Source organism: Macaca fascicularis, chromosome 10, assembly GCF_037993035.2.
Source record: "Macaca fascicularis isolate 582-1 chromosome 10, T2T-MFA8v1.1".
Classification (NCBI taxonomy): Eukaryota; Metazoa; Chordata; class Mammalia; order Primates; family Cercopithecidae; genus Macaca; species Macaca fascicularis.
The window spans coordinates 113,403,650-113,431,544 of record NC_088384.1 but is presented as its reverse complement, the minus strand read 5'-3'; the positions used below and the strand labels follow the sequence as shown (position 1 = coordinate 113,431,544).

At 44.7% G+C, this 27,895-nt stretch overlaps 1 protein-coding gene across 1 annotated transcript; it reads right to left on the bottom strand.

Annotated features, from left to right (window-relative positions):
* Positions 1 to 183: 183 nt before the first annotated feature.
* On the bottom strand, positions 184 to 27,895 carry RAE1 (ribonucleic acid export 1). Its single transcript, XM_005569419.5, has 12 exons — positions 27,712 to 27,895; positions 24,987 to 25,083; positions 24,322 to 24,426; positions 22,420 to 22,512; positions 14,220 to 14,306; positions 12,757 to 12,843; positions 12,571 to 12,642; positions 10,761 to 10,868; positions 5,705 to 5,811; positions 5,545 to 5,620; positions 4,466 to 4,660; positions 184 to 1,309 (listed from the first exon to the last, which is right to left on the bottom strand). The coding sequence occupies exons 2-12, from the start codon at positions 25,074 to 25,076 to the stop codon at positions 1,223 to 1,225; spliced, it is 1,107 nt and encodes a 368-aa protein (XP_005569476.1). The 5' UTR covers positions 25,077 to 25,083; positions 27,712 to 27,895; the 3' UTR covers positions 184 to 1,222.

The following is a 27,895-nucleotide window of genomic DNA, read 5'->3' as shown; positions in this document are numbered from 1 at the left end:
GATTCATAAAGTGAAGAGAAAAATGAGCTGGAAACGGTTAACCTGAAAATTCAGATATTTTTCTAGTGCACCTGCCTTTTTATCTCTAAAAAATAAGTTTTTAGGCTAAAAAATAGGGCTGGAGAGCGAGTGGGTCTGAATTCATTTGTGACCTACCAAAGAATTTAAACCAGAGTGCAGACGGTCTCTTCCAGTAGAAAATTTTATTTTCATTGTTTTTTATGAGTAGGCAAACACATCTTACAACATTATCAATACTAGAATTTCACACTCAGCAAGTCAGACTTCACACATTAGTCCAAACAGGAAGGCCTAAGAAGCATTTGAGATCACAGGTGAAAAATACAGTGATAGACCCAAAAATCACACGGTAAGCTGAATTTCACTTTGAATACTTACCAACCAGGAATTTTAAATTACACAATATACAAAAGCAACAGCCAACCAACCACTACCGAGGGTATGAGTTCAGGGCAATTCCCATGCAGGGGACCTGGGTTCTAACTTGAAAGTCACACAAGTGTCACCCACAAATGGCCTGTCACCCAGCACAAGTAACGGTCCCCATTTGAGTCACTCGGAAATCTGAGCAGCAGGGCCAGAAAGCACTGGGGATGTTGAAAATGGGAATGAGGGAAGCTAGGAAAAACACATTCAAACTCTTCCCACCAGGGCTCACAGAGGCTGCCGCTCTGTGTGGCAGAAGTGAGCGCAGCTGGGGAACCCCTTTCCCCTAAGGTTGCTGCGTTTCCCAGAGGTTGTCTGAAATCTCAACTCAAAACCCCACGCTGATGCTGGGCAGGACGCACATTCCTGAGGTTACAGGGTGGGAAAGGGGAGAAAAGGACAAAGGAAGCTCGGAAAGCAATCTGCAAAAGACTTTATTACAAAATACAGCACGGGGCTCACAGACGCTTGGCCAATATTCTCTAACACGTACACTGAAGCACTGCAAAATCCCTGGCGGTGCCCGCAATCTAACGTCTATAGTAACCTCAACCCCCTTAGAGTTACAGAAAAACTCTGCAACAGGCAGTGGAATGGAGAGACGGCAAGTCGCCGCGGACGCCTGGGCTCTCGGCTGCTCAACAATGACATCGTTTTCTCCAGGGGTTGAAATCCATGTCCATGGCTGACAACCCAACAAGGCTGGGACCCAAATTCGTATAGAGATGAGGCAGAGTGGAGAGAACAACTCTGGCCGGGCCAGAGTCTCCAGCCACTACTTCTTATTCCGGGGCTTTAGCTCTTCGGCTGCATTACGCAGGAAAATGTAATTTTTTTTCTGGGGATTATAAAATTCATGTCCCTAAAGAGAACAAAAAACACCAATGATCTTATTATTCAACAGAAAGCGTTTGTAGGTGCTTTTTCTAGGTGAAGTCCTGTGCTACAATACTGGAAGCATAATCTCTCAGAGAAATAAAACAACAAAGATAAAGTTAAATGTGAAGCAAAACTTCAGTCCTCAGAGAAAGGCCTAAGGACGTGTTGGTACCAGTGTGTCATCCATGTCCTGCTGAGAGAGTCTTCACAGGTTCGTGTTTTCGACACTGAGCCCCCTTTTAACACCCCAGGACTTTAACACCAAGATAACTGCCTTGGGCCCCTTGCTCAGCATTAGCTCTGACCTGAGAATGTTTCACGGAAAGGAGGACATCTGACCTGCGAGTATCATGGGGATGAAGGACATCCCGCCCCACACAGAAGGAGCGACAGACACAGAGCGCAGCAGAGGCATGCATGGTGGCGAGTGATCCAGAGGCGTGTGCAGAGGTGTGCATGTCTGCCCAGGCCCACACTGGAGGGGATGCAGGGCTATATAGCATCGAAAGACCCCTGAAATCAGGATGAGGCCATACTACAGGGCTGTGAACGGCAGAGGGAGGCCTTTGAATGTTATTCCCCAGGAAAAAGGAGGCCATAGGCAGGTCAGTGATGTGATCACATTTCAGTTTTAGGAAGAGAGGCGAGTGGGGTGGGCCAGGCAGATGATCTGGAAGAGAGACAGCAGGCAGGAGCCACAGGTGGGCCAAAGACCTGGAAGACGGAGGTGGGGCATGGTGCCGGGTGCACTCTGCCACCTGTACTGTGATGACACGTTTTTATTCTCTTCCCAACAGGCACACCAAGAAAGCTCTAGAAGTTTTGCTCAACAGTGACCACTAATTCTCATAATATACAAAGTGTAGTTTTTCTGAACGGTTACTCAAGCAGCAAGCTAATAACATCAATCATATGTGATCATGACTTTGCACTAGAGATAACTGTCCTTGAACTAAGAGCAATGAAAAATCCCTGAAGCAAATTTCTCTTTTAAACTAAAGAGATTCTAATTTATGTAACCTCCACAATAAGCTGACATTAATTGCTTAAATGAATTAGATTATTTCAATTTTTAAACAGCACTCAAAGCAATTACCTTTCTCACTGCTTTCAATTTATTACGTTTTTTAATGCTTATAATGTATAGAGTCCCGCGTGTCATTTAGGTTAAAATACAGAATTTTGATGCAGCTGCTGGGACAAGGACGCAAAGAGAAGATTCAGTAAAGAGCCCAATGTGGGAGTTGAGGCCTCGGGCTCCACGCATGCCACAGCCTGTCCAACCTCAGCCAGGGAGAACCAAAAAAGTATACTCGTCACAAAACTGAGTGCATGGCTTACACAGGTGAATGGATAAACAAATGGCACACCCTACCTGGGAATACTATGCAGCACTGAAAAGTAACAGACGAGTGATTCACTCAACAGCACGGGTGAATTTCAAAATCCTTATGCTGAGGGAAAGGAGCTGGGGCAAGGGGAAAGTGTAGTGTAGGGCTCCACTTATAGAAAATTCTAGAATATTCAGACTAGTCCATAATGCCAGAAAACAGATCCATGGTTTTGTGTGTGCGTATGGGAAGATTACAGGAACACACACAAAAACCTTTCGGGGAGATAACTGTGGTGATAGTTTCATGGGTATTTACAGATGTTGAAACTGATCAAACTGTACACTTTAAACAATGACTGCATTTCAACTGTACCTCAATAAAGTTGCTTTAAAAAAAATGCAGCTGCATGGCTCACACAGCAAACCCTCAAACGGGGAAGCACAGAAGCAGCAGCAGGCCTGGAGGGTCAGAGGGATGGAAGGCAATCAGCTGGACTTCTGTGTCTATGTTCAGGGCCTCAGGTAAGGTGCAGCCATACTCTTGAGACTGGGAAATACTAAAGGTGGAGTGGCCAGGGCCGGAACCAAGGGACGTCTCCAGTCACTGGCTTGTGTGGCAGCAGGTGTCTTGGGAATGCAAAGCACTGGTTAGAGACCTGTGGTGGCCCCCCAGGCTGAGACGGCGAGAGGTCAGCAAGGCAAGAGGGGCCAAGAGACAGGAGCTGGCAGGAGGACGGAAACCACAGCCCGAAGCAGAATAAACCAGGACATGGCCAAGCAGTAGCGAGGAAAGCTGTGTGGAAGAGAAGGGCAGGTGAGTGCCTGGCACAGACAGAAAGGAAGCTTCTGGACTGGACAAGGAGAACGTGGCCACGGGGACTCTGCGTACAGCTCTAAGAGGCCAGAAAGTACCTGGCAGTGGACTGAGGAGGAGACCGAGCACAGGGAACCAAGAGGGTAGGCGCTGACACCACTCTCTCTCGATAGCCTTAACATACAGGGAAACCGCTCCTCGAGGCTTCCGTGCTTAGACAGGGGGAGGAGCTGGTGAACGGAGACAGAAGACAGGGGGAGAAGGCCCAGAGAAGAGCCGTGAGGGTGGAAGGAGGTGGGGTCAGCACAGGTGGACATGAGGCGAGCGGGAAAGACATTGCAGGCCACTAGAAGCCCCTCCTATGTGAAGCAGGCGACCTCCCCATCGGAAGCCAGGGCAGGGTAGGTAGGGAAAAGTCTAGAAGGCTGCTGTGGAGCAAAGGGCAGAGTGGGGTGGGAGGAGAATGATGACAACCTCTCCGGAAGAGCTGAGCAGTGGAGAAAGACGCAGGCTGGCTGAAAGCCAGCACACTTCCCACGGGGCTGGGCATGGAGTACCCGAGTCTACACATTTCACCATCACTCCCAAAGCCCTCAAAATTGCAGCCCCGCTCCTGCCAGCTCCTAACTCCCCCTGCGCAAACTACCCAGCTAACCAACCAACCAACACCACCCAGGTGAAAGCTCCACGACCCGCCCTGCCACCCCCTTCATGAAGTGCAGCCCCCGGCTTGCCTGTGCTTCTGTGCCCAGGAACAGAGCAGCCCATAATGGCTCACACTGGCTGAGTGCTTCCTGTGTGCTGGGTTCTGGCCAAAGGCTGTACTGAATTCCCACAACCATTTGAGGAAGTCCTGCAATTTCCCCTTACAGGGAGGGGACGGTGACCTGCCCAAGGACACATGTGAGTCCTGAGAAGAGTCACAACTCAGGCCTAGGCCTTCTGAACCTAGAACCTGGCTCTACTACCTTGGAGCGCCCGGGAGTTCTCACCTTTGACCAGTCGTAGCTGGAAGCGTACGCAAATATGTTTCCATTGTGATTGAAACAGCAAGCTGAAATGGGCTGATCTAACTGTTCTGAAGTTTTTAGTTTTGTTCTGGCATCTTTGTCCCAGAAGCTGAATCTACCATCAGATCCCACAGTGGCAAGGGTGCCATGAACAGGATGGAATGCGATTCCATTTACCTGCAAGGTAAATGCACAATGAGAAGCCAGGCAGAGGGGCGCGGAGAAGGTTCCACCCACGCACACTTCCTGCTTGAGTTAGGAAACAAAGCGCACAGGTACATTTCCTTTGAGCTGCCGCCCGCTGATCGCAAAAGAAACTATCCAGACTTCCTCCATCAAATGCCAGCCCAGAACCCAATCTTGCCTCCTGTAAGGCCTGCACACCAGAGAAAGTGAGCATGTGGACAGCAAGAAACAAGGAGCAGACCTCAGGAAAACGTTTCTTTTGAGCAAAAGATTTCTCAGTGTGAGCTCTGTGTGTGAGCTGTCTACCAGCACTCCTAAGGGAGGGAGAAGACTCCGGCAAAACATCCTAAGCTTGCGTTCAGAAACAAATACACAACGCTGCTAGTCGGGGGCACATTAACACAGAAAACAAGGCCGGGCGCGGTGGCTCACGCCTGTAATTCCAGCACTTAAGGAGGCCGAGGCGGGCGAATCACAAGGTCAGGAGTTCGACACCAGCCTGGCCAATATGGTGAAACCCCGTCTCTACTAAAAATACAAAAATTAGCTGGGCGCCTGTAGTCCCAGCTACTTGGGAGGCTGAGGCAGGAGAATCGCTTGAACCCAGGAGGTGGAGGTTGCAGTGAGTTGATATCATGCCACTGCACTCCAGCCTGGGCGACAGAGTGAGACTCTGTCTCAAAAACAGCAACAACAACAACAACAACAACAAAAACCCACAGAAACCTGAAGCCTACAGCATAAGCCACTTATCTCCAGATATGAACACACACAAGCTCTTCAATGATGAGTCTTTTCTGATCCCACAACTCCTCAGCCACCTCCAAGTCTGGTTTCTAGATGTATCACCACAGTTAAAGTGTCTAAAAACGTACCGCATAGATGTCTTGAGGAGCTGAAGTGTTGGTTCCATTAGATCGATGACATTTAAAGGTGAAGTTATCTTTGGCACTGAAAAACAAAGGTTCATGTAAGTCTCCCTTTGTTAAAAAAAAAAATCAGGTGAAATCTGCAAGCTGACAGAGTCACACTTACGGGTTTGGGGGGTTGATATAGTGAATAGCAACTCTCCCCTCGATACTTCCCAGGGCAAAACCAGTAGGCTTGTTCTGTTTGTCTTTAAAAATAGCCACACACCGATGCTACAGTTAAAACAAAACAGAGACATAATCACAGCGTAATATAAGATTTCATGACTAACATGAAGGTAAGTCATTTTTACCCCATGTTTAGGTTTGAGAAGAACCAGAAGAACATCACTCAAATACGATACAGCAGTAAGCACTGCTTTCTAACTCCGTAATAACTCCGTCTAAGCCGTGAGCTTAGGACCAAACTGCACACCCCGTGCCCCTCCCTGCCTCCGCTGCTCGCTCTCCCTCTGCCACCCTACAAGGCCGCGTTCATGCCAGCAGAGCCCCATGGGCTGCGAGGCGGAATGCCCGTGGGGAATGGAGACGTCCCTGGCTAGGCAGACACCCCTCAGGAGGTCACCTGATGCTTCTGCACCTCTGCCTCCCCAGCTGGAGGAGGGATGCAGGCTCTGCTGCACCAGACTCACAGGGAAACAGGGTGAAGGGGACAGTGGGTGCAGTGGCCATGCTACACACAAGCAACATGCTGCACTTCGCCCAGTGTTGAGTTTGAGGGCCCAAGGGCGGGTCTCCACTCTACAGAAGAACCCAGAGGTTCCACTACCCAGCCTTCTGGGCACAGAAGCCGACTACCCTGAGGAGAAGCTAACTTCAGAGATACCACTTCTTTTTTTTTTTTTTTGAGATGGAGTCTCACGCTGTTGCCCAGGCTGGAGTGCAGTGGCGCGATCTCGGCTCACTGCAAGCTCCGCCTCCTGGGTTCACGCCATTCTCCTGCCTCAGCCTCCTGAGTAGCTAGGACTACAGGCGCCCGCCACCGCGCCCGGCTAATTTTTTGTATTTTTAGTAGAGACGGGGTTTCACTGTGGTCTCGATCTCCTGACCTTGTGATCCGCCCGCCTTGGCCTCCCAAAGTGCTGGGATTACAGGCGTGAGCCACTGCGCCCAGCCAGAGATACCACTTCTTCCTTCCAGTCGTGGCAACCTGCCCAAAGCACGGAGGGCCACCCGCCCTGCCCGAGCTGGCCATCTGAGCTTCTGTGTGAGTTCAGGGGAAGCCCGGCAGGACCCAAGCAGGGGCTAGGCAAGACGAAGGGAGAAGCAGCCCCTGGCGTTGTGACAGCTGCTGGGGATGCATGTTTCCTAAGTACGAAGGAAAACGGCCTGCTCTTTCATTGCTGTACTGTTTGCTCTCCCACCTTTTTAAAAATGGCCAGACCATTACTTTTGTGAGTACAAAGAAAAAAAGTAAAGCAAAGTGACAAACATCTGCAAGTTCTTAGACGACAGAAAAGGCCATGGCTGGTCCTCAGCACAGGGTCTACTGTGTGGCACACACCAGGAACTGCGCAACGCCAGGGGTGCCACTTGCACCAGAAGCCACACGCACTGGCCCTGTGCAAAGGCCGACAACAACCAGTCCTCGACAACGGAGAGGCCAGGGCGCTACCACCAGGTGGCAGGAAGTGAAGCCAGATGGGACCCGGTTTTTTGGGGATTCACCCAAAAAGAAATGGGGAGGCAGGGAAGGGCTTAGGCCGCAGTCCGGCAAGGCCAGTGGTGCCACTTACAAGAGCCGCTGCCTCACCTCGGGAGGATGCTTTGAACGAGAGCCAAGGTCTATGTGCTTATTTTATTGTGGTAAGAACAGTTAACACGAGAGCCACCACTTAATACATTTCTAAGTCTACGTTATTGTTGACTACAGGTACCATGTTGTACGGCGTATCTCCAGAGCATTCTCATCTTGCTTAATGAAATTTCATCCCATTGATTAAGTAGCTCCCCATTTCCCTCTCCCCCAATCCCCTGATGACCACCATTCCACCCTTTACTTCCGTGAGTCTATGTCGGATGTCACATTTCAGTGGAATCATGCAGTTTCTTTCTGTGTCTGGCTATTTCACTTTGCATAATCTCCTTCATGGTCACCCACACTGTCATGAGTGGCAGGATTTCCTCCTTCAGACTGCACAGCATCCTACTGCAGGTATACACCTCATTTTCTTTATCTGTTCACTTGGCTATTGAGAACAGCGCCGCAAGGAACGCTAGGAGTATAGGTCTATTCAGGTCTATTCAAAATACCCATTTTGATTCTTTTGAATCAAGACCCGTAAGTGGAACTGCTAGATCATATGGGGATTCTGTTTTTCATGTTTTGAGGCCTCCAGTTTTCTGTAACGGTTGTGGCATTTTGCATCCCCCAAATAGTGCGCAAGGGTTCCAGGTTCCCCACACCCTCCCCAGCACTTGCTATCTTTGGGCTTTCTGGTAACAGTGGTCCTGTCAGGTAGGAGATGGTATCTCATTGTGGTTTTCGTTTGCCTTTCCCTGATGGTTAGTATGTTAAGCACATTTCCATACACCTGCTGGATATTTGTAGGTCTTCTTTGGAGACATGTCTATTCAAGTCTTTGGTCTGTTTTTCATGTCGCCAGTTTTCTTGCTATTGAGTTGTAGGGGTTCCTTATGTATTCTGGAAATCAATCCCTTGTCAGAAATAGTCTCCAAATATTTTCTCCCATTCCACAGGCTGCCTTTTCACTCTCTTCATGGTTCCCTCTGCTGTGCAGGAGCTGTTAGTTTAACACAGTTCCACTTGGCCATTTTTGCTTTTGTTGCCTGTGCTTTTTGGTGTCATAGCCAATAAATCACTGCCAAGACCAATGTCATAGAGTTCTGATCTAAGTGCTTTCCAATATTTGAATTAGATGTGGCAGGAGGGAGGGAGAAAAATGAACAGATTCCCAAATAATTTCAGGGTGGAGGGGAGGAGACTGAGGATTAGTGAGACAGGAGGGGGAGAGTTCAATCAGGGGTGACCTCAAGATTTCTGGCTCTACCAAAGGAGATGGAGGTCCCATTGAATGGGCCGTGAAGCACATCAGGAGCAACAGGCTGGTGGTGGCCGAGAGGGGCAGGTTCAGATCCAATGTTCACTCTGCAAATATTTACAGAGCATCTTTTACACTTGAGGCCCTGCTCCAAGTGCTGGGAGGTGGCAACAAACACAAACAAAAATCTCTGCTCTCATGGAGTTTACATTCTAGTAGGCAAAAGAAGTGAAATATTTAGTATGTATATGATATCCATACATACGTATAAAATAGATGGTACTGCTGGCAGTGGCAAGGGACAATCCTGAGGCAAGGGTAACATTTGAATAAAGAGCCACAGAATGTAGTCGTGGGTTTGGCGTGGGATACTGCAGGCTCAGACGCCTGGGAGACACACCAAGGAGCTGTCCGACTGGGTGTCCCTGTCAGGAGCACAGAAATGAGGTCTGAGTCTCCAGTCCACAGGGCGTGGCTGAGCGACAGTGGATGGGAGATCAGTTGTGCTTGGGTGGAGGAGGCAGCAGCTTAGGGAGACATCTGTGGAACCTCCACATTCAGCCAAGAGCCAGCAAAGACGGAGTAGCAGCCACAGAGGTAGCGGGTGAGAGGCTGGCAAGACAGCAGCTGGGGAAATGTGTCTCATAAGAACAGTGAGTGGTGCTCTGTTCCAGTAAGAGGATGGCTGTCCAGTGTCCCCTGGAATTACCAATGAGGATGCCACCAGTGGTCATGCCAAAAACCGTTCTGACGGAGCAACAGGGGCAAAGGTCTCACGAGTGAGAAATGAGTGGGAGGTAAGGGAACAAAGGACATTTCAGGCAAGATGCCCAACTGCGGAAGGAAAAGGGACACAGGCAGTACTGGAGGAGGATGTGGGGGTCAAGGGAGGTGTGTTTTCTAGGATCAACTAGATTTGAGCAAGTGTCAGTGCTAATGGAGAAGTACTACGTGGCAGGAGAGATGGGGGAATGGGAAAGAGGTGATACTCTGCATACGGTTCCCGAGAAGTCTGGAGGGCATGGGGTCCCACCACAAAACTGGCCTTAGCAGGACGGTTTCCACCTCATGGGGGAAAAGGCAGGGGAGGAGGCAAGCACAGACAAATTTCTAGATCTGGCAGGAGAAAGAGGAGGAAGTTCCCATTAGCTTCTTTTTTCTCTGAGCAAGAGCTGATCTGACTGGCTGAGACAAAGACTAAAGGATGGAGAAGCTGACAAGAATGCAGGCCCAGCAGCCCTGTGGCAAGTGGAGGCCTGAGCGAAGGAGAAAAAGCTAGCAACTGTCTAGGTGTGATGCAAGCTGAGTTGAAGTCGGAAGCTAGGAATTTACAATGGAACCAACCCATCCAGATGTGTAATTTTATTCTCAAGGAAACCAAAATATTTCGCCCCAAAATAGACTTCTCTGACATATTTCAAGATGGCTATTCAGAAGGGCTGGAAATAATAGCTGAAAAGCTATCTTTTGTGGGGAGATTTGCATCTGCAGAGAAAAATGGGCATTGGTGCAGCCAGGCTTTCTCGGAGGCCCTTCCCTTGTACTGATTCAGGGAAGATTAACTGCTGTCTGATGCCGTTATCTCAGTCCTCTCCGAGGGTGCTGCCTGAGGGGCTTCCTCCACATTAACAAGATCACCTTTGCCCCACAGAACTTCTCTTCTCTTCTTCCCAAAACCTGTCTTGTCACGAGAACCCGATTTACCATGAGAACCTGTTTTGGGCCATGCCCTGAGCCCTCTTCTTGCTGTGACTTCGAGATGGTATGAAAGCATCAACCACACTGCCTTTAAGATCTTTGTAAGATGCTGTGCACATCAATCAATTTGTATGCCATTTCTCCTATTAATCTGTCTTTTGCCAGCTGGTTTTCAGTAAACTCCTTCAGAAAGCAAAGGAGAAGTTTTCCCTTGGTCCCTACAATTCAGTTGCACTCAGCCATCCGGGGCATGTTTGGAGAAGACGTAAGTTCAGTTCATCCAGGGATACCTTAGTATTACTTAGTATTCACTCACTAAGTATTTGTGTTTATATCCTTCAATTCACCCTCCTTTGAACATACTCATAGGTTTTTCAAAATACAACTGTATTCCAGATGTGAGCACAATCTTGCATACAGCAGGTGCTAAATACATGCTTCTTGATTTGACTAATGACGCACCTGATGTTTCAGCGGAGATTCTATCCTCCTGAACTCAGAAGGTTGATTCTCTAGTTGATAGACAATCAGGCCCCTCTCTGCAGTTGCCACCACAGCCATGGGGTATATCTAGGGAACAGAGGAAAACAGAGACGCGATTCAGGTGAAGCAGTATGCTGTTTCTATACTAATGTGTTTGATTAAGTTTTGGTTACAAAATTAAGTCTGGATTTTAATAATCCTGTGATTATGTTTCACTAAAACCTAGAGAAACAGTATTTGAAAGTAGAACATTCATATATTTTAAAAAGTCTTGTGCTTTAAAATTAACTATAAAATATATGGATATTTAGAAAATATACTCAGGAACTAAGAATAAATAAAAATCCCCTACACCACCCCTTCAGTTGCTCTCAATAATTGGCTAACGGTATAGTATATTTTATTTCAGTCTTTGTCCTCAGCATGATACTTGGATATTTCTGTACAATTCATATCCTTTACTCAAAACATGTTTCATAAGGTCCACGTCACATACTTTTTCAAGTACTAGCAACGGCTGTCTAACGTCCCCTCAAATGAACCTACCAAAGGGTTTATTTATCTGTGTCTTGGTGGCCCCTTAGACCACTTCCAATGTTCCACCATATAACATAAAACAAAGACCAGCCAGGCGCGGTGGCTCACGCCTGTAATCACAGCACTTTGGGAGGCCAAGGCAGGTGGATCACGAGGTCAAGAGATTGAGACCATCCTGGCGAACATGTGAAACCCTGTCTCTACTAAAAATACAAAAATTAGCCGGGCCTGGTGGCACACACCTGCAGTCCCAGTTACATGGGAGGCTGAGGCAGGAGAATCGCTTGAACCCAGAAGGCAAGAGGCTGCAGTGAGCTGAGATCGTGCCACTGCACTCCAGCCTGGCAACAGAGCGAGACTCCATCTCAAAAAACAAACAGACAAACAAACAAAAAACACACAAAAACAAAGACCATTTCTATCTTTGATTATTTTCTTGTAATAAATTCCTAAAAGTGGAATTACGGGACTGTTGGTACAAAACTTTTAAGACGTGACTAAACAGATGGAGAAAATTCCATCTCTTTATTTCTTTTCTTTTTTTTTTTTTTTTGAGACGGAATCTCACTCTGGCACCAAGGCTGAAGTGCAATGGTGTGATCTCAGCTCACTTCAACCTCTACCTGCTGGGTTCAAGCAATTCTCATGCCTCAGCCTCCCAAATAGCTGGGATTACACACATGTGCCACCATGCCCGGCTAATTTTTGTATTTTTAGAGGAGTTTGTATTTTTGTTTTTTTTTTTGGTAATTTTTGTATTTTAGATGGGGTTTCACCATGTTGGCCAGGGTGGCCTCAAACTCCTGACCTCAAGCAATCCACCCACCTTGGCCTCCCAAAGTGCTGGGATTATAGGCATGAGCTACGGTGCCTGGCCGAGAAAGTTCAATTCTATCCCACTCAGAGACAGTCCCCAAAGACCTGGTACCACCTCACAAAGTTACTGCAAGTTTTCCTACTGCCATGGAAAGGACATGATAGATGTCACACTAGAGATGGCACGTAGCTAGCTGCATATGTTCAAACAAGTGGCAGGAAAATTTGACATCCAGTATTAAGTACTTCTAAAAGAAACGCAGTACAAAAATCTCCCAATTGAAGACGACTGAGGCAATCTGAGCTCTATCCTTTATATCTATTACTAAAGTCGGCAGGATTTTTACATTACCCGCTAACTGCAAGATACCACAAGGTGAGAAATACTTATTTTGTTTTTTTAAAAGTAAATACATGTTAAGTTAAAATCTCTTACCACATCAGCACAGTAACACCTTTCAGGGAGTTGCAAAACCATCATAGGATTTGAGGATCGAGTATCCCAAAACTAAAAGCAAAAAAGAGAAGCCAGTATGTGACCATTCAGAGTAGAAGTCAAAATGGTGCAAGAATAAACGACAATCCTGACGGGGCCAAACAATGCCTCAATTGCACATTATACCTTTAAAGTCTTATCCCAGCTCCCAGTCATCACACAGCTGTAGTTTGGAGCTTTGATCCAATGGATGGTTTTAACAGGAGCATCATGCTTTCAACAAGACAAAAACAAAACAGGCCAAGGTAAATGTAAGAATGTGCTGAATGGCTTTAGTTGTGGCAATTCAAAGGGAAGAAACTAATTTAAATACTGAGGTCATAGCAAATAAAAATCAAAGGTATTTAGCATTTTACCAATCTTTCCTCACTGACGTAGTTTGCATGTCCCCACTAAACCCCATGGTGAGATGTAATCCCCAGTGTTGAAGGTGGGGCCTGGTGGGAGATGTCTGGGTCATGGGGGCGGATCCCTCCTGTCTTAGTGCAGTCCTCACGATAGTGAGTTCTCACAACATCTGGCTGTTGTAAGGTGTGGCATCTCCTCTCGCCCACAGCTGTCTCTCCTACTTTTGCCATGTGATGTGCCTGCTCCTGCTTCACCTTCCGCCATGAATAAAAGCTCCCTTGGGACTCCCCAGAAGCCGAGCAGATGCCGGCGCCATGCTCATACAACCTGCAGAACATGAGCAAACTAAATCTCTTCTCTCTATAAATTACCCAGTCTCAGGAATTTCTTTACAGCAATGCAGGAAGGGACTAATACACTCCTGATCAAAACAGTCAATTTAACACAAGAACATACATCTACCTTCCATTCCAGCAAACTTTAATTTTTTCACTCATAAGACATATGTGCGAGTGAAAGTAAGCTCCTCCTTAGGGAGATATTCAGAAATAACAAGTAGGGGATTCCACCAGTTTTACTCACTAAGGTGACATGAATTAAGAGATCAAGGAGATGTTTCTAGTACGCAGCACTGTGACCTGAGTACGCAGCGCCTTCCTGAAAATGTTTCAGCATTGTGCTCTTCCTGAAGCCCCCTTAGCAGGCTGGACCCTCTGGTTCTAGGTTCTCTTATCTTCATTACTTCTGCCCTTGGCATTCTTCACACAGTACCTGCCAGTGGCCCCTGAGTAATGGTGAAAGTTCCACATGTGTGGGGAAACGCCCCTCTTACTCGCTGCTCTACTACTGGCCCCTAGACAGAGAACACTTGCTGAATGAGTAAGCGACCAAATGCAGTTGGCAGAAGACCAGCCATGCATGAGGTCAAAACGTCCAACCTGTGAATGTCATGGGTCACCTATGACCTATCTTTCATAGATTTTAATGTCGCTAACTCCTTATGACTCTATCCATACATATATGAAGACTCATGACAAGACAATCTGTGAACACTAGTTAAGAATGAGAATGGTTATAAAATTGTTATTTCTGTGCTCAAGACGTTTCTGCTATATTGTCTAATTGATTTGACAGAGTCTAACTGCACCTTTTATTATAATTATAATAATTATTTCACTTAAAGAGCCATGAGAGTCCTGGGTACCAGTTGTGCCCAGCCTTTCTGCAGAGGCTTCTGTTACCTGTGCGATCTGTATCGCTTGGTTACTGCTGAGGTCCCACATTTTGGCAGTTTTATCACACGATGCCGTAAACACTTTGCTACCATCCTAAAATAAAATGAAGAAAATTTTGCATTTTAAGGAAAACTAAATCTCTATATACATTTAGATACTAAGTTGAATATATTGAGGCAAACTTTGGCAATCTTTATTTTTCCAATTGTTTGGGGACCAGTGTACTGCAAACTACAGTGTCATACAAAAAACTCATTTTAATCTATTTCATTATTGACTTACTTTTCTAAGCGAGAACATACAAACAGGATTTTAAAAATCAGAAATCACAAACTAGTGAAAACAAACTCTCTTGTCCCTGATCCCAGGTCTCCTGCCAGCAGCAACCATGGGCCACTTTAAAATTTTTTCTTATTTTGATAAATCTTAAGCCTTCAGAAAAGTTGCAAAAATACAAAAAATACCCATAAGCACTTCACACAGATTCACCAATTGTAAACATTTTGTTACATTTGTCTTTCTCTCTCTATATAAAACACATAACTCTATAATCACTATTACTTTTGTTCAGTCCCTATCTAATAACACTTCGAAGTACATGCAATAAAGCTATGCCAATTTACAACAGTCACTGGTCCTATCTAACCTGTCAAATAGATTTAAAAATTAGTGGTCACTGTCTGATGGTTTCACAATATCCACACAAAGAACTCAAAGTAGGTTTTCTCTGTCACTGCAGCTTGAAAGCAGCCAGACATATTATGTCAATCAACGAGTGTGTGGCTGCATTCTAATAAAACTTTATTTACAAAAATAGTCAGTGGGTCAGGTTTGACTCATGGGCCATAGTTTGCTGAACCTTGGCCTAGTCTATTTATTTCATTTTTGGTTTCAGAGCTCAAAAATTGACCACCATTCTCCTCTAGCAAAAACTTGTTCCACTGAAGTGACTTCATTTGAAAGAAGAGATAAAACTTGCTCCTCATGCTTTTAATGAGGTTGTAATTCTACAAATCCTTGAAAACACGGCAAAGGAAAGGTATGAGTGTATGGAGAGGGCTGCCCTGAATCCAAGTGAACACTGGCCTCTCAATCTCATAACACCAGCCCCACCACATGTCATCAGCATTGTGGAGCAGAGCATGCCAATCTCAGTGGACACGTGCAGACATAAAGGAGAATCCAGCAAAGCACTGGGGAGAGAAAGATTATGTGTGTATGCTCCACCAGCTGTTCTAAGTCTACCTGCTTCAGCCACAGAGTTTGAACCATGTCCTTAAAGTACCGAAGATTCAACTTTACCAAGTTTGGCTTGGGAGGAAGGATAGCTTGAGGCTAGGAGTCTGAGACCAGTTTGGGCAATATAAGGAGACCCCATCTCTACAAAAAATAGAAAAATAAGCCGGGTATGGTGGTGCACACCTGTAGTCCCAGCTATTTCAGAGACTGAGGCAGGAGGATCACTTGATCCCAGGAGATCAAGGCTGCAATGATCCATGATGACACCACCGCATTCCAGCCTGGCAACAACCCTGTCTTTCCAAACAAGAGAACAAATTTAGAAAGATTAAACAACTTGGCAAAGTCAAAAGCCTGGAAGAGACAGAGCTGAAATTTGAACCCAGGCCTCAACTGGATGAGACAATGCTTAAAAAGCTATAGGCATGTAGTTTACTTTTCAAGAATCAGCTCTACTGGCAAGGCGTGGTGGCTCATGTCTGTAATCCCAGAACTTGGGGGAGGCCGAGGCAGGTGGATCACTTTGAGCTCAGCAGTTCGAGACCAGCCTCGGCAACATGGCAAAACCCCGTCTCTACTAAAAATACAAAAATTAGCTGGGTGTGGAGGTGGGCACCTGTAATCCCAGCTACTTGGGAGGCTGAGGCAGGATAATCACTTGAACCCAGGAGGCGAAGGCTGCAGTGAGCTGAGATCGCACCATTGCATTCCTGGGTGACAGAGCAACAGTAAAAAAAAAGAAAAAAAAAAAAAAAAAAGCTCTATTCTTGTTTTCTATAAAGCATTCACAGAAGCCTTTCCAAACTTTACAGTTGCCTTCTGTATTCTTTTTCCCACCCGGCACCAGTTCATCTTACCTCCCTCAGAACGTACAACTCTCATTCCCATGTCTGATCCTCCCACTAGATGGTGTGAAACTTAGATTCAGTTTTATAAATTCCAATAGCCATTAGATAACATTTGAGCAAAAGGATTCCTGCATCAGTTAGTTCTATTTCTTGCCATACTTTATGAGAAACTTTCTAATTCTGACCCGTTGCCCAATCAGTAAAGACAGGCAAAATACATTAGAAAAGTTTCAAATCTACTCATGCTGCTACTTTTCCATGCGTAAACTAAAAATAAGTTGCATATGAAATGAATGCTTCACTTTTCAAACTTTTCATGTATCTATTAATGTAGTGTCATATCTTTGATCAGGTATGTCAGGAAGACATTTTACAGATGATAAAAATGCCTTAGAGAAGCCTATCCTTGCTAATTAATGAAATGGGAGCAACTGTGGCCCCTAAACTATGTCAAAATGTTTATACACAGAATTATTTCTTATATACGAGATAAATAAGATCACATTAAAGCAGCAGTCTTCAACCTTTGTGGCACCAGGGACCGGTTTCATGGAAGACAATTTTTCCAGACTGGGGTGGGGTGAGGGTGTGGTTTCAGGATAAAACTGTTCCACCTCAGATCATCAGGCATTAGATTCTCACAAGGAAGACAAAACCTAGATCCCTCACATGCGCAGTTCACAAGAGGGCTCGAGCTCCTATGACAATCTAATGCCGCCGCTGATCTGACAGGTGGCGGAGCTCAGGGAGTTAAGGCTCACTGGCCCACCATTCACCTCCTGCTGCGCAGCTTAGTTCCTAACAGGCCATGGACCTGTTCTGGTCCACAGCCTGGGGGTTGGGGACCCCTGCATTAACGTATGGCCATAAAATTAAGATGGCCCACACGTTCCCTTTAAATAAGGCATCCTGATGGATTAAAGACCACCCTATTAGCCAGTCACGGGAGCACTATCATGTATTTGGTATTTAACTTTGGGGGTGCTGTGACTCAGCATGGCAAGAGCCTGATTCCTGCCAAACCCATTGTAGTTGAACTTATACTGAATATTCCAGACTGACATAACAACCATAAGGTGTTAATTCTGGTTGAAGGATATAACAATTAATCAACAGACGCTCACGCTTGCACATACGCTCAATTTCAAGAACTATTTCCGATTAAATCTGCAGCCCTCCCCTAATTTGACTTTACTATCAGCCTGGGTAAACACACCTTTGCCAAACCCCAAACAACACAAGAGACTAAAATGCAACCCAGTCAGAACCCAGACATACTTTAACCACAAACACCCCAACAGCTACCCCTCGATTGATGTAATTTTCTAAAAAATCTTAAGACCCCCCTACCAAATAAATCCTCCATTATGTATAATATATTAACTAAACTTCTGCCCTAATACCAATATAATGCCTTGAGCATAGCCCTCTGAAAGTGCTGCCCCAATATACCATAACCCTAAGTCAACCATGCTCTAATTATGAATAACCTTCTTAGCCAAACCTCTGCCAATTCACCTTTAAAGACCCTGAACTTCCAGAACTGTAAACAACTATTTCTTTCTTTCTTTCTCATACTTTAATTTTCCACTTAAGTATTCTATGCGTTAATGTAGCTTAACCACTCAAAGCCAGACACTGAAAATGTCTAGAGGGGTCCACACAACCCCATAAACAGATAGGTTTGGTCCTGGCCTTTTTATTAGTTATTTGTAAGATTACACATGCAAGCATCCCTACCCCAGTGAAAACGCCCTCTAGATCACCCGGATCAAAAGGAGCAGGTATCAAGCACGCACACACAAATGCAGCTCAAAACACTTGGCTCAACCACACCCCCACAGGAAACAGTAGTGTTAAATCTAGTAATAAACAGAAGTTTAACTAAGCTATACTAATATTTAGGGTTGATTAATTTCGTGCCAGCCACTGTGGCCATAGAGTTAACCCAAGCTAATAGAACTTGGCGTAAAGAGTGTTTAAGGTCTGCCCTCAATAAAGCTAAACTCCATCTAAGTTGTAAAAAACTCCAGTTGAAATAAAATATACTACAAAAGTAGCTTTAATACCCTGAAGACACAGCAGCTAAGACAAGAACTGGGATTAGACACCCCACTATGCTTAGCTCTAAACCCTAATAGTTACATTAACAAAACCATTCGCCATAGTAGTACAAGCAACAGCTTAAAACTCAAAGGATTTGGCAGTGCTTTATATCCCTCCAGAGAAGCCTGTTCTATAATTGATAAACCCCGATACACCTCACCATCTCTTGCCCCCGGCCTATATGCTGCCATCTGCAGCACACCCTAAAAAAGGTTATAGAGTAAGCACAAGTACACACATAAAAACGTTGGGTCAAGGTGTAGCCCATGAGGTGGCAAGAAATAGGCAACATTTTCTATGTCCAGAAAATCTCACAACAGCCTTTATGAAATCTAAGGGCTTAAAGAGGATTAAGCAGTAAACCAAGAGCAGTGTTTGATCGAATAAGGCCATGAAGCACGCACACAAAACCCATTATCCTCCTCAAATACTACTCTAGAAATCACTATTACTGTTAATTTTCTACACAGGTATAGAGGAGATAAGTTGTAACATGGTAAGCATACTGGAAAGTGCACTTGGACAAGCCAAAGTGTAGCTTAACCCAAAGCATCCGGCTTACACCCAGAAGATTTCATCATGACCTGACCACTCTGAGCCAACTCTAGCCCCAAACCTCGCGAAAAATATTATCAAACTCTCTTAATCAAACTATTTACCTTAAACAAAAGTATAGGTGAAATTTCTATCCTGGTGCAATAGACAGTACCGTAAGGGAAAGATGAAAGAACTATATCAAGGAATAAAAAGCAAAGACAAGCCCTTATACCTTCTGCATAATGCATTAACTAGAAATAACTTTACATAGAGAACAATGGCCAAGTCCCCTAAAACCAGACGAGCTACCCAAGAATACCTGAAAGAGCACACTCACCTATGTGGCAAAATAGCGGGAAGATTCATGAGTAGCAGTGACAAGCCGGCCGAGCCTGGTGATAGCTGGCTGTCTCAGTTCAACTTTAAACTTACCCATGGAATTACTTAATCTCCCTGTAAGTTTGTTAGTCTAGAGAGAGACGGCTCTTTAGACTCTTCCTACAGAGAGTAAAAAACATTACCACCACAGTTGGCCCAAAAGCAGCCACTAATTAAGAAAGAATTTAAGCTCAGTATCTAACTATCTTAAATTCTAACCAGTCTACTGAACTCTTAACATCACATCGGACTAAACTATTACTTAATAGAAGCAACAACGTTAATATAAGTAACATGAAGGCATTCTCCATTGCATAAGCTTACATCAGACCGGAGTAACCCACTGACAGTTAACAGCCCAATACTAATAAATGATATAAATAAACACCTATTATTTGCACTGTTAACCCAACACAGGCATGCTCTAAGGAAACATTACAAAAAGTAAAAGGAACTTGGCAAATCCTACCCTGCCTGTTTACCAAAAACATCACCTCTAGCATTACCAGTATCAGAGGCACGGTCTGCCCAGTGACATATGTTCAACGGTCGTGGTATCCTGACCATGCAAAGGTAGCATCATCACTTGTTCCCTAAATAGGGACTTGTATGAATGGCCACACGAGAGTTCAGCTGTCTCTTACTTTCAACCAGTGAACTTGACCTATCCGTGAAGAGGCGGATATAAACAAGTAAGACGAGAAGACCTTACGGAGCTTTAACTCATCAATGCAAATAAAAACTCCAACAAGCCTACAGGCCCTAGCCTCCTATCCCTGCATTAAAAATTTTGGTTGGGGTGACCTCGGAACATAATTCAATCTCCTAACAACCTAAACTAAGACCACACTAGTCTAAGTGAGTTATTACACACTGAGCCAATAATTTGATCAACAGAAGAAGTTATCCTAGGGATAACAGTGCAATCCTATTCTAGAGTCCATATCGACAATAGGGTTTACGACCTCGATGTTGGATCAGGACATCCTAATGGTGTAGCCGCTATTAAGGGTTCGTTTGTTCAATGATTAAAGTCCTGTGTGATCTGAGTTCAGACTGGAGTAATCCAGGTCTGTTTCTACCTATTTAACATTCCTCCTAGTAAGAAAGGACAAGAGAAATAGGGCCCACTTCATAATGTGCCCTCACTCCACAGATGATGCTATCTCAATCTAATAAATCATCACACACTATACCCAAGAGTAGGGTTTGTTAAGATGGCAGAGCCTGGCAACTGCATAAAACACTTTATAATCAGAGGTTCAATTCCTCTTCTTAACAACATGCCTATAATTAACCTTCTCCTGCTCCTAACATCTCCACTCTTATCGCGATAGCGTTCCTTACACTCATCGAATGAAAAATCTTAGGCTATATCCACTACGTGAAGGACTCAACATTGTAGGACCCTACACACTGCTTCAACCATTCGCTGATGCAATAAAACTTTTCACCAAAGAACCCTGGCGGCCCTTACCATCTACTATCAATACCCTTTATATTACTGCTCCAACCCTAGCCCTCTCCGTCGCTCTCCTCTTATGAAACCCCCTCCCTATACCAGATCCTCTAATTTTAATGTAGGCCTCCTATTTATACTAGCCACATCAAGCCTAGCCGTCTATTCTATGATCAGATGAGCATCTAATTCAAGATATGCACTAATCAGCGCACTATGAGCTGTGGCCCAGACGATTTCATATGAAGTCACCCTAGCTATTATCCTGCTACCAGTTCTACTGATAAGCAGCTCATTTAACTTATACATACTCATCACAAGAATTCCTCTGACTCCTACCATCATGGCCCCCAGCCATAATATGATTTATCTCCACACTAGCAGAAACTAACCGAGCCCCTTTTGATCTAACAAAAGTAGAGTCAGAGTTAGCCTCAGGCTTCAACATCGAATATGCCGCAGGCTCATTTGCCATCTTCTTTATAGAATATATGAATATTATCATAATAAATGCTCTAACTACTATTTTCCTAGGAGCACTACACACTGTATATCCACCAGAACTCTATATCACAAATTTCATTATCAAGACCCTTCTAACCACTCTCTTCTTACGAATTCGAACGGCATACCCCCAATACCACTACCAACTTGTACATCTTTTATGAGAAACTCCTACCACTTACATTAGCATTTTGCAGATGATATATCTCAATGACTGTCCTAATTTCCAGCATCCCACCCCAAACATAGGAAATATATCTGACAAAACAATCACCATACGTTAATGCAACATGCTGAGTGCAAAGGTTGCACCCTACAGGATTTCACTGAGATGACATTCCTGTAAAGGCAAAAGTATAGGGACAAAAAACAAAACAAAACAAAACAAAACAGATCAGTGGTTTCTAGGGGCTGGGAGTTGGGAAGAATTTGATGAGAATCTGGAGGCCGATGGATCTTTTCTATATTTTGAACACAACTCTATACATTTCTTAACACTCACAGAGCTGTACACCAAAAAGGTTCAATTTTACAGCAGGCAAATCAGACTCAATAAACCTGACTAAACGAACAGGTACAAGGCCTCGAAAGGGTCCTCAAGGCTTAGCTTCTTCAGCACTGCAGTGTGTCTGCCTGTCACCAGGCCCCTTAACATTCGCACTACTTTTGGGTTCAGCCACCAGGAGCAATGGCAGGAGAAGAGGAGAGAGGCTGGGGTGTTCAACCCCTGGCTCCCCTCGCCAGGCCAAGGCCCATCTACAGCTGTTCATCCCTTGGCTCCCCTCTGCCAGGTGGAAGACCCTCTACAGCTGCAGCGCATGCTGTGCTCCAGGAGCCCCACCCACTGCGGCTCGCCACAGGTGTTTCACCTTCCCTGCTGGCTTCTTTGTAAATACCACTTAATCATTCAGCTCTCCTAAATCACACACACAAAATTTAACACAAGAAAAGCTTTCAAAGAAAGTGGTTAACTAAAGCCAACATTAAGAACATTAACAAACGACTATATTTATGTTCAGAAACTTAGAATTCTTACAATATGAACACGTATGTGCTATTTGTGTTTGGATTATTAAATGTTCTGTTATTCTGTACTTTAAGTAAAAGAGTACATGAGAAACGGAAGGGAACGTACATCACTCCAGCAGACATCCAGCACAGGCCCAGTGTGCATCTGCTGGGCTTTTGGAATGGTCTGTCCACTGTCTTGAACTTCCCAGCAGCGAACCTGTAGTAACAAAAAAATTCAACGCAAACAAAGCAATTTACAATGTATTGCTTGCATTTAACACCTAAAAACTAATGGGGTACACCTTAACCATACATAGACTTCTTATAGCAACCTAATTATCTAACTTCAAGAACAAAGGAATTAAAATATCTGTGAAAACTGTTTTCTTATGCCTAAGCTATTAAAATAAACAAATTCTATTGCTTACACATAAAATTGCAGATAATTTTCTCACTGCATCTATGAGACATGTCTTCTAAAGTAGAATATCACTTACCCATTACCATTCTCTGAATGGTAAGACCAAAGTAGAAACTTACCTCTTTTCTGAATACTTTTTTATATAATCTCCCCTCCATTAAAAAAAGTAATACATTTTAGAGATTTTGTAAATATGGCAAAAAAATAAAAATCACCCTAATCACACCACACACAACCACAGCTAATGGTTCTGTGTGCTCTTAGTCTTCTTTCCATGTACACATATTTTCTGGAAGACACTAGATCACACAGTATCTTTGCTTTTGCAGCTACAGCTTTCCTCCTGCATCACCAGCTTGTTCAACTTTAAACATCCTTTTTTTGAAGCAGCAAATCATCTGAAATCTTTCTAGAAATTACATGTAGAACGCAAGCTTGCTCAACCTTGACTACCATCTTTCCTCCTGTTCTCCTAATCCCTGCTGCCCGTGCTGTAGGCTACAGTTTGAAAACTTTTCCAAAAACGTACAATGGTATTCCATCATACAAACACACCATAAAGTGCCATTACTATTGGATATTAACATTTTCAAAATTTTCACTAGCATTATGGTTTTTTGAGAGGCAGTACCAGGCACTGGCTAACTAGAAGCGTGGCCCTGAGCCTTACTGTGCGTCTGCAGCCTCTGGCTTTGCCACTTACTCAGATACGCAACCCGAGGCCAGTTATTCTACTTCCCTAAGCTCAGCATCCTGATCCATAAAATAGAGACCAAGTTCACAGTGCTTTGGCTGTTATAAAGGTTAATTTAGACAACGCAAATGAAGCACATTATCAGGTTTCCTACTCAAGTCCCAGAAGGGTATCAATGAGATAAAGGGTATAAGCTTAAGGATTTTTGGTAACTATTGCCAATTATCCTGTGGAAAAGCTCTGCCAACTTACATACCTACCAGTCGTACATGTAGGGTTTCAGCTTATCCTTGCTGGCATTATTATTCTTTTAAACTTTTAATTTTGTTAACTTAATAGAAAAAAGAGTCTTAAATTTGCATTTTTCTGACTACAAGTATGGATGAATGGTTCAGGTTTATTCTTACTTTTGTGAAGCCCCTCTTTACACCCTTTGCTTATTTTTCTACCAGTTTTCTTTCTTTTAGCAAATTGCAATTTTTTGTCTTTCTTTTTGTACACGATAAGTAAGTATTTAGGCAGATCTGTGCTATTATTTAATGTTGAAAAAGTTTAACACATGCCTGAGGAACACTGTCAGGATGCCAAGAAGGGGAATTTGTTGGTGTGTGCCACTGGGTATAATGTTCACTCTGGACAAATATGACATTTTATTTAGGAATAAACTTCAAGAGATTGAACTACAGTAGAAAATTTCGAGCAATACATTTTTGTGCTTTCCTAATAAAAACCAGTGTAAGAACAAATAATGTCTGCCATTCAGAAGGGTTCACACCCCCAAATTGATTTCTTAAAAAAAGGCCATAAATAAGTCTAACTGATTCATTTACTTGGGAAACAACGGAGCTAAAGCTAACCTTGCCCATACAAAGAGAGATGATTTATAGAACACGTATTTAAGGAGCACTTACATCATTAGCCCATGATCCTGCAATAAGAAAGTTCCCCGGCAACGTTGGTGGGCTAAAAGATAGACAACCAATGCTATCATCAGGAGATGATGTTACTTCAATATCCTAGGGGAAAAAAGTCAATGTTAAAATGTACGCATACTCACAACTTAATTCAAAATGGTTTTCTTTCTCACTAATTACCTCACGGTGGCCTTCCCTTGTGCTCAAGAACTAACTGAATTAGACCTTTCCTTACTATGATCAAAAAGAGGAGTAAAAAATAAGCTGGAGAAAGCACCAGCACCACCAGGACTAGCAGCAGCAGCTGCTGATGAAATGCCCATGGCCTCGTTTTCTAAATGACCAGTTCACTCTGGCCCCACAGTGCTAGATTTCACCTGCCCTCCCTTCTTCCCAACCATGGGAATTCTGAGTCAACAGTCCTGGGCCAGGCCCTGGGAATCTGCACCTTCGGTGATTCTGGAGACCTGGCAGGCCAGGAAGAACAGGACACTAGTAGAGGGGACAATTTTCTGTGCTCCAGTGTTTGAGAAAGATGAGTTAGACAAACTTTCAAAGCTTTTGGCCCAAAGGAGGCTCCCAAGTCATCTCAGGTTCTGTCCTTGATGGGAGAAACTCTGGCCAAACTCTTCCTACAAGCCCCAGGAAGCTTTTCGTGGTACCTTCATAGGGTTGTGATTATCTGTGGTTGCGCTGCCAAACATGCTGGTCCCACTGGTTCCAAAACCTGAGGTTGTTCCAAACAGGCTCATTTTGACCCTAAAAAATAATGAAAAATGTTAAGGGTGAGTTTTCTCTTAATATCACTGAGAAGCAATGGTAAGATAATTAACTGGTAGAAGAGAAATACTCAAAGTGGCTTGAGGCCAGGGTTCACTTTTCAGACAAGATTTATACATGCAATGAGCAGAGCGCTTTCAAAAAATAAACCTTCTATTTTAGAGTAGTTTTAGGTCTCCAGAAATAGTAAAGATAGAATTCCCATACACTCCATATCCAGTTTCCCCTATTACCTCATATTAGTACGGTTCATTTGTTACCATTAATAAACCAATATGGATACATTGCAGATTATTTTGTAGTCACCAGCTAGAAAATACATTCACTCATTTTTTACATAGAGACACTGAGCTGCCCATCAGGAATACAACAGTAAACAAGATGGCAGGTCCTCGTGCTTTCAGGTTTCCACCTAGTGGGCATTCACTTTCTTACTAATTTCTGAATTCTGGTTTACGTCAGTATCTGCATGAAACTACCTAGAACAACCAGTCCTGGCAGCAAATCAGCAATTTCTTGGTAAAATTTTTAAAAAGGTCTGGCATCGTGTTCTGGACATTTACCCAGCAAGAACCTCTCCCACCCTGGGTTTTTTCCTGGGTATCATAATCTAACAGGTCCACCAGGGTTTGGCCAGGGCCTCTGCCACTCAGGAGTTGGGACTCTGATCTCACCAGTCTTCATCTTCCTGCTCTGCAAACATAGAGAACATTAACACCTTCTCCAGGGCTGGTCTGGGGATCAAATCAGATTATGTAGAAAATGCAGTGTCTAGTTCATAGCGGGTACAATAAACGACTTTTCCTTTCTTTCTTCCAACTCCCCGAGAAGTTACATACACTGAAGCCACATTTCAATCCTGCTACCCATTACACTGAGAAGTCCTCCATACAAGTCACTTCTCCAAAGGGAGACAAATGGCTGAGTGACATCCTTGCTAACAAGACAACATAGAACGGAGAAACTGCAAGGAATCTGGGGAAGGCATTTGAGTTTCCTCAGCTTCATGAAAAATAAGTGCAGAACAAAAGGTGAGAGCAACAGCTACAAGCACATGTATGTTTTAGTGAAAGTGAGGGGATGTGGTGCTTGCCGACCACATTTCTGCCCTCAAACGTAGAGGTACTTGAAACACCAGTTAACTGTATGAACGGACAAAGGCAAAACAAGGCTTCTGCAATCAGTCCAGGTGCTGGCTACATGGCTTTGGACAGGTCGCTTAACCTTGATTTTCTCATCTGTAAAACAGAGACACTAATATCTACTTCAGAGTTATGAGAACTAACTGAAGCCACACACACAGTGCCTAAAACGCTATAGGTTCTTAATAAATGTTACTTTCACTCTATTCCTCTACCTCAACCTTCAAGCTGGGAGAGAACATCTCTGCCATTAGGGATGAACTTAGGGAAAAGAACATGGTAGGTAAGAGTCGTTCGTGTTAGTCAGTGTGGACCACACCTTATGCTGACCACTGGGAAACTTCCAAAGTTCAGAAGGCACAGGCGTCTGTGGGACACACCTAATCATTTCTTCCCGCTCTCTACTGCCTTGCTGCACCCCAGCCCTCCTAGCTCTGCTGGCTTCCTTTCTCTCCTGAACACAGCAAGTTCATCCCTGCCTTGGAGCAAACCTAGTGCTGTTTCTTCAGCCTGGGATGGTTTGTTTCCCCTTCCCCACAGCTACCTTCGTTTTAATCTTCACATCCCAGTGCAAAAGTTGCCTCCTTCGAACTTTTTGGGGTCATGAAAATGTCCCAAATTTGAAGTTGTGATGTTTATGCAACTGCATAAAATTTCCAAACTCACAATGTACACTTTAAATGGCTGAAAGGTATGTAAGTTATACTTCAAAAAAGCTGTCACACGTATTCTTTAATTACCTCCTCAGAGGATTCTCTGCTAACTTTAACATATCTAAACTTCCATCACATCCCCTTGCTTTCTTCACAGCACCAGTCATAACCTGGAATTTCTTGTTTATACTCAATCTCTTCCCCACCAGAATGCAGGCTCCAAGGGGGCAGCCACTTGCCTGGATTCTTCCCTTAATGCATGCTCGGTCCCACAGTAAGTGCCTGGCCCAGGGCGGCTGGTGTTTAATAATACTTGCGGGGAGACGTACTGCCTGTATAGTTGCACCTATATACGTATACAATAAATAGTTGGAGGGATAAGACAGAAACAGACTTAGTTTCAGAGTGGTAACTGCTACAAAAGAAATGAAACAGGTTGACGTGGAAGAGGCTAAAAGGGGATGCCCTTCTGCAAATCGGCCAGGGAAAGCTTCTCCGAGGAGCTGACATGTATCCGACGAGAGGTCAGACGTGTAAGGCGGAGGGGCGGAGGCGACAGACACTGCATTAACGCAATGTGACCCTTCCCAGGGCCTCAGCTCCCCCACAAGAAAAACGATGGATTAGACCCTAGGTGACCCCTAAGGCCACTTGCAGCTCTGACCTCGCTTCCAGGATCCAGCAACGAAGCTTAGTCAACAGTCCCGCTCGCGCCCCAGCATCCCGCAGAAGCGCGCTCCCCGGAGGCAACTCGGCCTCTGCGGGCGCCATGGTGGCGGGTAACAACGGGATGCGCGCGGCACGGGGCCTACCTGGGGATCTCGCCGCGGCGGAAAGCGGCGGCCGGGAGCAGGAGGGTCTGAGGAGGTTGCGAACCTGCTCCGGCGCGGAGGACGAGGGCGAGGAGCGAGGACAGAAATCCCAGGAGCCCGAAACCTCCTTAAGCCGGCGGTAGAAACTGCCCTGACTACCGCGGAAACAACGCGCGTGCGTCCT

Bases quoted from the DNA above. Each gene is read 5' to 3' on its own strand.
- RAE1 (XM_005569419.5), bottom strand. From the start codon at position 25,076: ATGAGCCTGTTTGGAACAACCTCAGGTTTTGGAACCAGTGGGACCAGC. The intron at 10,869-12,570 runs GTAAGAGATTTT...TCTGTTCCCTAG, and splicing joins GGTGTTACTGTGCTGATGTG to ATATACCCCATGGCTGTGGT. The intron at 5,621-5,704 runs GTAAGTGTGACT...TTTGTTTTTCAG, and splicing joins TATATCAACCCCCCAAACCC to TGCCAAAGATAACTTCACCT.